Source organism: Mustelus asterias, chromosome 4 (genome assembly GCF_964213995.1).
Source record: "Mustelus asterias chromosome 4, sMusAst1.hap1.1, whole genome shotgun sequence".
Lineage (NCBI taxonomy): Eukaryota > Metazoa > Chordata > Chondrichthyes > Carcharhiniformes > Triakidae > Mustelus > Mustelus asterias.
The window spans coordinates 47,819,095-47,829,641 of NC_135804.1; the positions used below are offsets into that span (position 1 = coordinate 47,819,095).

A 10,547-nucleotide genomic window follows, 5' to 3' on the forward strand; every position below is an offset into this window, starting at 1 on the left:
GGAGTGTAGAAAAATGAGATGATCTAATTGAAACACAAAATTCATAAGGGGTTTAACAGGATAGATGCTGATTAAAATATGTTTTCCCCTTGCTGGGAAATCAGGGGCCTCAGTCTCAGAATAAGGGGTTTAGGACTAAAACAGTAATTTATTTGTCAATCTTTGGAATTCTCTATCCCAGAGATCTGTGGCTGCTCTGTACTTGCGTATATGCAAGTTAATGACTGGATTTTTAAATATGATCATTTATGGATCGCCTTCAGCTCCAGGTTTGCTGCAGCAATGATAAGGTTTTGGTCTAATTCTTTATTTTTGTGTTACAGAGATGTGGTATGGAGTGTTCCTTTGGGCTTTGCTGTCCACAGTTTTTATCTATGTTCCTGCTGGGTTACTGGCATTTGTAATGCTACGGCACCACAAATATGGACGTTTCATGTCTCTGGGTATCCTGGCTGGAATCCTGGGACCAATCACTGCAGCAGTGTTGACCAGTAAGTATTTGTTCAATATCTCTAATTATTTAACAAATCAATTCAGAACGTTTTCCAAAAGGTTGTTTCTCCTGTCCTAAAGTATCTGAATGGTCAGGTGAGAGTGGCTGAACTTGACGACATCAAAGCAGTATTTGACAGTGTATCAAGGAGACCGAGTAGGGAATTGGGAAAAGCACTCCACTAGTTGGAATCCTACCTTTCACAAAAGAAGATGGCTGTGATTGGAGGCTGATCATCGAAGCCACAGGGCATGCTCACAGGTGTTCCTCAGGCCACTATCTTCACCTATTTCATCAATAGCCTTCTGTCCGTCATAAGATCAAAAGTAGGGATATTTGCTGACTGTGCCGTGTTCAGTTTCATTCACAACCCCAGATACTGCTGTCCATGCCTGCATCCTGCAAGACCTGCATAACGTTCGTGCTGGAGCTGATGAGCGGCAAGTAACATTCACACCACACGAGTGTCTCCAACAAGAGAAAGTCCAATCACTTCACTTCTCTTTGAAAATCAACTGCACTACCACCCCCAAATTCCCCACCATCAATACTCTGGAGATTATCACTGACCAGATACTAATCTAGACCAGCCACATAAATACCTTACTACAAGAGCAGGTCAGAGATTTTGACCTTTGTGTCAAGTGACTCTCCTGAATCCCCAAAGCCTGTCCACCATTTCTACGTGGCACAAGTCAGGAGCATGATGGAATACTTTCCTGGATGAATGCAGCTCCAATAGCTTTTAAGAAGCTGGACACCATTCGGGTCAAAGCAGCCTGCTTAACTCCTTTCTCCACCTTAAACATTCGCTGCCCATACCACCTCTGCGCAGTGCCTACCATCTGTAAGATGCACTGCAGCAACTTGTCAAATAAGCCTTGACAGTATCTTCCAAACCCGAGGCCTCCCCCATGTAGAAAGACAAGGGCAGGAGACACATGGACTCACCATTACCTGTGAGTTCCCCCTCCAAGTCTCACACCACCCACTTTGGTTAACACTTCTTCATGGCCATTTGGGCAATATTCTAGAACTCCCTACCTAAAATACTCTGGGAGTATCTACCCCACACAGACTGCAGTGATTCAAGGAAGTTGTTTCCTACCATCTTCTCCAAGGCAACAAATGGTGACCTTACCTGTGGTGTTCATATCACTTCAATAAATAGAACAAAAAAGCAGAGAAACCATTTGAAAGGCGAGTTCTTGGGCAGCAGATATCCTAATCCTTCCTTCCTTGCTGATGCCAATGTTTGAATTATGGGATTTATCGTGATTTCTGTACTTTCCAAGATACTTCCATGCCAGACAAAGGCTGGTCAGACGGCAGTTTAATAGGTCTAACAGAGTTAATTTTAAATAGATGGCCGTGTGAAGCATACTGAATTATATGTATCTATTTCCTCAACATTTGGAAGGAATGTAGCGTTCAGTCTTCACCAGCTGTGAAGTGTGACAAAACCTAACAGTTTCAAATTTAATAAAATACTACTGACATTGCATTTGTTTGACAGAAGGGGTCAGTTACAATCTTTCAATAGATTCTCCCTTCCCCTGAAACACAATGTTACTCTGATTTTTGGTCACTGCATTTTATCTATTCCTTTTAAACAATATCCAATATTTGTACTCCGTCAAAGATCATTCCTTGTACTGTGTACACTGGAGGAAGTATGGGGGCATACGAGCAAGAACTTGGTTACAGATGGGTTTTGTGAAGTGACTTCAAGAAAGGAGGTGGAGAGCGACTGGTTTAGGGAGGAAATTCTGGAGCCTTTGCAGTAGAAGCCACAGCCGCCAATGATTAAAAGGGCCAAATTTAAAGGAGCGCAGAGCATTGTAGGAGATTAGGAAAAGACCGGAAGATCACAATGGAATTTGAAAACCAGGATGAAAATGTTAATATCATGATATTGCTTAACCAGAAACCAATGTAGGTTATTGAGCATAGGGATGATGGGATGACCAGAACTTGACCAGAGTTTGGACTCGAGCTACAGAGTTTTGGATGATCTCCAGTTAATAGAGGCAGAAAATGGGAGGTTGGCCAGGGGTGAGTTGGAATAGTTAGTCAATTGAGGTAACAAAGCCCATAATACACTTTTTGTACATCAATATACAGCCTGATACATTTCCAAAGTTATCAGTATTCCTAATAATTAGGAACCTCCAGAGCACACCTGTTTTCTAGGCATTACTAACCTGTTCTTGGGCACTTCCAGAGAGACATTTGGTAATCTCATTGAGATTTTATGGCATTTTTCACTTTCACCTGCTCTAATGTTTCCTCCTTTGACTCTGTTTCAGTTGTTGTCTCATTAGGCTCCTATGAAGTCCTGTGGGACAGTTTAGTTTTACTACATTAAATACACTATATAAATGCAATTTGTTGTGACAACTGAATTTGTTGAGGTTAAAGCCTTGTTTGGCCTTTGTTGCATCATCAGATCCACTTGATTATGTTGCAGTTTTTGATGTTCCCATGTATTTATGACCATTACATATATCATGGCCAAATAACATGCCACTCAACCTTTTGCAGGTGCAGCTATTGCTGGTGTCTACAGAGCTGCTACAAAGCAAATGGTGCCCCTTGAAGCTTTGGTGCTGGGAGTTGGACAGGTATTTTTCATCGTTGCAATAGCCTTTCTGCGAATTTTAGCAACTTTATAGCAGCAGGCGATCTGCTTATCCAAGAGGACCCAGGCACAGAAGCCTCAGTATCCCAACTTTCTCCAACTTATGGCTGCATATAGATTGCACCGTTTCTTGTGGACTCCAAACCAGGGTCCACGCCAATCAATGCTGCTCAACTAACAGGAATTAGCAACAGCTTGGATGTTGTGGATTTCCGTGGATTGCCAAGCTCGAAGAACAAAGGACATATGCACTAATTTTTGTTGACTATCTCAAGTGCTGAGATTTGTTCTTTGTTATAAAAAAATTCAAAGCCAAAAGAGGTAACAGTCTACGTGCGTATCTTTCAATGTCACTTTTTTGCACGTTTCAAATTGTACAGGTGTCTTTTTAGTGTGGAGACGATGATAAAGTATGCATATTTATTGTAGGATTAGAAAGTCAGACAACAGATTTTTCTTTCTGTGGAATACAGAAACTGTATTTTGATTCAGCCTGCCACATTTCAATATTTCAGCAATTGGGGTAATTATGAAAAGGCAAACAAAACCCTCCCATCTGAAGGTTACCAAAGGCTCGGCAACTTAAGTATATACCCAAAAGATCTGAAGTATTGCAGTTTCATGGGTTAAGCAAGGTGAACAAGTCCTATTGTACTTAACAACAATAATGGACTCTATTTTCTGAGAGTTCCTCTTTTTATAATTTATTACAGGCAATTTCACAACTTCCTTTTTTTAGAAATAAAAACTGAATAGTTGTGTTTGACAGTAATTATGAAATGCCATCAATCGTACCTAGCAAAGAATTCAAGATTTTATCCAGTCCTCATTGTGAATCAGCTCACTTAAACACTTAATGTAAATGTATCTATCTTATCATCCCCTTTTTCATTGTATAGAAAATTAATTAAAATCTAGAGTTCAGTGATATTATTGATTTAAATGTATACTGACAGTGAAACAGAAGGTGTTTAGTTTTAGAAGCATTAACAGCCAATATTAGAGCCCAGGCCAGCCCTAAGTACCTGTGGTCATACATTCAGCTTCTTTAAAGATATCAAATGAACAAGTGTGGTTTTCTAAATGTAAATTTGCTGCTGCAAGTATTTTTGCTGAGCCAATGAACAAGAATGTCATCCACACGCCAAGCTAATTAAGCAGGTACTCATGCTTGATTGCACAAGTTGAAAGTAGGGCATGTCTTTGGAAGTGAGATGCAATATTAATGATGACAGCGTGGACTGTTTCTCATTTTGAGTTGCAACTTGGGAAAAAGTAATGTCTTTTTAATGGACAGCATTTGCCATCAGCTTGTGTTTAACTGCAGCAGTCACTGTGCACATATACATACAATGCAGGTGTGCCAACTATTTTAATTTTTTCTAGTATTTAAAACCAACAACAAGTTGAATATTTGTACGCTTTTTGGAGAAAATCTCATTTATATTTCATGTTCAGCCTGCCTAAGCGGAAGCACTTGGTTAGTTTGCCCATTTAGTACTGCGTGCAAACAGTTGTTCATGGGTATAGTTTAGAATGATAGTGAGGAAAGGAGTCTTCTAAACTGAATTGTGCTTGCATTGCTGTTGCCGTTTGCCCATTCTGTTCCCTTTAGCAAAATGTACCAAGCATTTCCATAGTTGTCCATGTGATGTGCTGTTACCAAGCATCTTCAAGTCATACTATTCTAATTGTTTTGAACATTGTTTCTTTTTATACCACGTATGCTGATATAATTACCATGAAATAATATATTACCTGTTTTAAAAACAGTAACAATGGTGAATAGGCCACATTAACTTAGACTGTGCTGTTTGCAATGGGACCAAGCACTCTAGGATGTGGTAGGGTGAGGGCTTGTGTCAGCACTTTAATTGCACCCTTCCTGATGTCAACTCTTCCTAGGGAGGTAAAATTCTTCACTGAAAAAGAAAATCAGGGCTAATGCATATGGTCTCTAGATTCAAGCTACATAGTGGCAATTAGAGACTCTCAGTAAGGGGTTGCTTACTTGCCCTTCACCTGGGATACAGTGAGTGATTGTGGTGTTGGAGGGAATGGGACTGAATAGCCCAAATTCTCTTGAATAGTTTTTACCAGATATTTAGCTCTACTCTCCCAACTGCCATTATTTACTCTTCATGGTCCTTTTCTTTCCCTCCCTTATTCTTCATCTGTTTCTCCTATTATCTCTTTATCCTTCAACTCTCCCATCTTCCTTTTGCTGGTGCTCTCCTTTAGACATGATTGTGTTGGTCTTGTTTATTAAAATTCACTTAGGGTGGGGGATTGCTTCATTTTTAAAAATGCATTTTTGGTATCAAATATCCAGTGTGTTTTGTGAATTTCACAGAAAAGTACTTGGAATTCCAGACTATGACCTTTAACACGTTCATAAAAACCCCCATATAATGAACACTGATTAGACTTATTCAATTGCCATAAAGCAAAGGGCCTGTTGATGATGAACAGTGGAAAACTCGCCTATCAGAAAGATTTCTCTTTCCAGTTGATATACTCCAATTCCACTTTTTCTCTCATAACCAGAGGAATATTTCCACATTCTTTTGTTTCATCACAAATTTGCTTACAAAGTAATGCATACTTAACAGGTGATGCTACCAGTGTACCAGGTAGAATACAGAAGTCTGCAGTACTGTGCCCACAGTCATTCATTTAGTGCCTGTAATATAGTCTGTGTTCAAAGTAAGTTTGCACCTTAATTTTGGTGTTGGTCATAAGTTTAAACCACATTCGCAATTAATCATTGTCACTTGCATTCATTGTAAGCCCAATTCACTTGAGTTAATTATACCTTTTGTATAACACTCAGTGTATGTAGTGGAAGCCTCTAACCAGTAACCTTTCTTTCTTAATGAGTTGGTCTGGTAAAATCAAATAAGGTTGACTAAATTTGAATGCTCTTTAAACATGTCTAACAATGTGAATTTAAGCATTTATTATGAGTTTTTACTGCTGTGTAATGATCAAATGTTTGTTTTGAAATTTATATTGTCAACATGGGGAAATCAAAATTTTTATTTTTCTACTTACATGGCTAATTTTGGTGACATTTGCTGGTAAATATATTTATACAAAAATAAATTTTGTTAAATTGGCAATTGTGGTTTGTAATTGCTTAGCAGAAATGTAGTATGCTGTATAATTGACCTAATTTTTACTTTTATGTACTTGTGTATGACTATTTTTGGAGCATGGCCGGCGGCAGGGGGGCTTCTTGGAGGGAAATACTGGAGTAGCATTGGTTATTCATTTACTTCTGCAAGAACATTCGTCCCCATGTGATTTTAGAAAAAATGTTACACAGATTTTAAAAGAAATACTAGCTGTTTTGATTATGGAGCCAGAGGACGACAATGAACACAATGCTTGTCTTGCCTGTTACTTCGGCAGGAAAGTGCTAAGAAACAAGAATGTGGAGTTCTTTCCAAGGATCATTCTAGTACCCCTCAGTTTCTTAGCTAATCATCAGTCTGTGATTGAATGTGGCATTTGCTTGGTAGGTATGGTTTAGTACACTACATGGGCATCGCCTTGATGGAATCCAATGCAATATGGTGTTAACTGAAAGAAGATTGAATGGGCTTGTGGATTTTAAATTTGCCTGTATACCCCTAGTTGTATTTTTATGTACAATTTTTAGTGTCTTGGCTCAGAGGACATGAGGGGAGATAGTAGAGAAAGATACAAGTTCAAAGCATTAGAAGAAGTTTGACCAGATGAATCGGGGAAAAAGAAGAGACACAACAGAGGCAGCTAATCAAATAGTCCCGAATTTTAAAAATATATTCATTCGTGGGGTAGGTGTCGCTGGCTAGGCCAGTATTTCTTGCCCATCCCTAATTGCCTTTGCTAGGGCATTTCACAGTCAACCTCATTGCTGGGGATCTGAAGTCGCATGCAGTCCAGACCAGGCGAGCATGGCAGATTTCCTTCCCAAAGGGACATTTGTGAACTAGATGGTGTTTTACAGTCGACAATAGTTTCATGGTCAGCAGTAGACTTTCAATTACAGATTTTTATTGATTTTCAAATTCCACCATTTGCCATGGTGGGATTCAAACCCAGGTTCCCAAAGCATTACCCTGGGTCTCTGGATTAGATTCCAATGATAATGCCACTGCCGGACACCCCCCTCCCCTGCAGTGATGACTAAAACAGTTGTCCACCATATCCTTACATGTCTGCATTACTTGGACTTAAGAGAACAGAGATGAGAGCCAAAGGTGGAGGAGAGGGTGTGGCTGCAGGAATGTTGTCAGTGGAGGGTGAAAGGCCAAACAATTGGGATTTTGAAAGTGCAGCTGTAAGTGTATTGGGCGGGGGGGGCGTGTACATTTTCCAGGGACGGATACAGGAGGAGGTAGAGTTGGGGAAGGGGGTTGTGGGTGGAGAGTGTGACAAGGAAGTGATCAGAGATGCCCTTATCTATAATTGATGCAGCGAGGCATGCAAGACCATGAAATGACAAAGGGATGACCATGAATATGGTATGGGAAGTTTACATGGAGGGAAAGATTTACGGAAGATAAAAGGCCAATGAACTCGAGGAGAAAGAACCTTATAGGTTGAGATGGAGATTGAAATCATTGAGGATGAGAAATCATTTGGTGCAGAAACTGAGGGAGGAAGGCAGTATAAATATCTCGGTGAGAAAGTGTAGACTTATTTATGAGGGAGCCCGAGCAAGAAAGGAGGAAGTGGAAGGTAGAGAACTGGAAGGTCAGCGTACCTGAGAATGGAGGTATGATGATGGAAGAGAGGTGTAACAGTTAAAAAGAAATAGTAAAAGTAGAAATAGATTGGGCATAACCAAAAAATGAAACAAATTAATTTCTCTCGTGGGAATAATGTACTATAAATACTTGGAGGGTGGTAAAGAATGATGATTTTGACTGAAGGGGGATAGAACAAGATGAGATTCTCAGGAGGAGAATGTGCCAGAGGAGTTGTGTTTCAGGCCAAGATGTCATCTGTTGTGTTACATCACCATGATGCAACCAGACGGAGAGGCTACATTTAAGGGGTAAGGTGTCATCACGTCAGCCAGGTTTCTGTTTAGGCCATTGTATTAATGCAATCATCCATAGTAAGTTCATAGATGGCAAGGGTCTCGTTCACAAGTGAATTAACATTCTAAAGGGAGATATTGAGAGGGGTAGTCAGAGCTGCTCAGTTGGCAGAGTCCACATGGTCAGCAGTGGGACTAGTGAGTTGGACAAGAAGCTTACCAAGATTGCACACCTAAATAGGAAGATTGATGACACAGTGGGGTAGGGCTATTGGGGTTGCTGCTCATAATAAATCAACGCTTAATGAAGAGATGAGCCCTCCAGTGGATGCAGAGAGAGGCACAGAGGAAAGATACAAACTTATTAATGAGGGTGCCTGAGCAAGAGCGCAGGAAGGCCAAGGTGGATTACTGGGAGGTCAACATACCTAGAATGGAGGCATGATAGAAGAGAGAGATCAAGGTTAAAGTTAAAAAGACATAGCAAACATAGAAATAGATTGGGCATAACAAAAAATGAAGCAATTTAGTTTCTCTCCTGGGAATAGTGTACCCAATACTTTATCTATTGCTGTTGATTTAAGTCCATTTTGATGAATCCGGTCAGGTGGACGTGGCATATAGCAAAGCAATGTTTATAAGGGCTTTCCTTAATCTGCATTTTTCCAAGGGTACATGAATATTAAAATATGCACAATTTAATACAACCAGAGCCCAGAGCAAGAGGAGGATTAGGTCTCCCTTATCTATTTGTGTATTCTTTGGCTTAACAAGCAAATCAGATGCAAACCTCACCATAACAGGATATTACAAAAAGATCAAGCGATGACTACTTTCCACAGACTGCAGGTATTCAAATTAGGGACCCAAAAAGGGGTGTGTGTCTTGAAAACAAATACAGGAACCCATAGCTGTAACAGTGAAAAGTTGTTCCACGTTACATTGTCAAATATAGTGGCAGGCAATCTACTAAAACACTGACAACTATTTTTAAGTGACCGATAGAATCCATCATTGATTTTCACATATTTAATTGTGTTTAATGAAATGTGTGTGTTCGGCTTTTTAGTAAGATTACTATTGGTTTCACTTGATAGCTGGTTAATGACATTGAAGTAAAACCCCAAGCACAATGAAGAATGACAAATTACAATATCAAGTTTGAACATTTTATATCCTGTCAAGCCATGATTCCACATGACTGCATAAGAGTTTGGAAGGCAAATCGAGTTCTAATTATTACACAAGTTCCATTCAAGGGCAGTAACACCACATGCCTCATCACCGTTCCATTCTTTTAATTGTAAGTAATATACATTTATTAAAGTAGCATGGAAGATGCAAATCACCTTTTTGAATCACATTTCCTGTCTCCAGCTAACACATTTTACCCCTCGATGTGATTTCTTCCTTAGTTTTAAATAATTACTAATCAGTAAACACGTAGCTTGAATCTGATTAGAATTCTTATCAATTAGGCAACACTGAGCTATCCACAGATTTCATTTTATATAAAAACAGTCACTTCCAGAACTTGAATATTGCTGAACAGTGCAGAAGATTTGTCTTGCACACATCAGGACATATGCAAGAATTCCAAATATCAAATGATCACAACAGTTCATGCTACAGGAGAAAAGGGTGCTGAGGCCAATCAGAATTGACTTGCCGACAAATTAGCAACCTTTGTCTCTTGTAGTGGTCATTTGGAATTTTCCCTGATGAATGCAGGACAAAAAGCTTCAGCAATATTCAAGAGGCAGCGTGGCAGCACAGTGGTTAGCACTGCTGCCTCACAGCGCCAAGGACCCAGGTTCAATTCCTAGCTTGGGCACTGTGTGTGGAGTTTGCGTGAGTTTCCTCCGGGTGCTCTGGTTTCCTCCCATAATCCAAAGATGTGCAGGTTAGGTGGATTGGCCATGCTAAATTGCCTCTTAATGTCAGGGGGACTAGCTAGGATAAATGTATGGGGATAGGGCCTGGATGGATTGTGGTCGGTGGAGACTCGATGGGCCTCCTGCACTATAGGAATCGTATGGTTTCATTTTACTACAGTGGAACCCCGATTTAACGCGCCCCGATTTAGCGCGAATTCGGATATAACGCGATGAATCATTGGACCCTTTTTTTCCGCAAAAGAATTGGCAAATTTAGCGTGACCCCGATTTAGCACGACCCTGCTTTTTTCGCGATAACATTTTATGGACCCCAACCATCGCGTTATAGCGAGGCCGCACTGTATTTCCAGAAAGCAGAAGAATTATCATGAAGGAACCAAACCTTTTGGAGTCACTTGGTTCAAATACTTGGAGCCAATTAAGTTACAAGAAGCATGCAGACTGTACAACATCATTAGAAAAGTTTTGTAGTTCTTAGTTTTG

At 40.0% G+C, this 10,547-nt stretch overlaps 1 protein-coding gene across 1 annotated transcript; it reads left to right on the top strand.

Annotated features, from left to right (window-relative positions):
• The first annotated feature begins 323 nt into the window (after window positions 1-323).
• tmem170a (transmembrane protein 170A) lies at window positions 324-6,250 on the top strand. Its single transcript, XM_078210935.1, has 2 exons — window positions 324-491; window positions 3,038-6,250. The coding sequence occupies exons 1-2, from the start codon at window positions 326-328 to the stop codon at window positions 3,166-3,168; spliced, it is 297 nt and encodes a 98-aa protein (XP_078067061.1). The 5' UTR covers window positions 324-325; the 3' UTR covers window positions 3,169-6,250.
• Window positions 6,251-10,547: the final 4,297 nt, after the last annotated feature.

What these genes read in the sequence shown, in the direction of transcription:
- tmem170a (XM_078210935.1), top strand. Translation starts at nt 326, where the DNA reads ATGTGGTATGGAGTGTTCCTTTGGGCTTTGCTGTCCACAGTTTTTATC. An exon ending in CACTGCAGCAGTGTTGACCA is followed by an intron (nt 492 to 3,037) that starts GTAAGTATTTGT and finishes AACCTTTTGCAG; the next exon opens with GTGCAGCTATTGCTGGTGTC.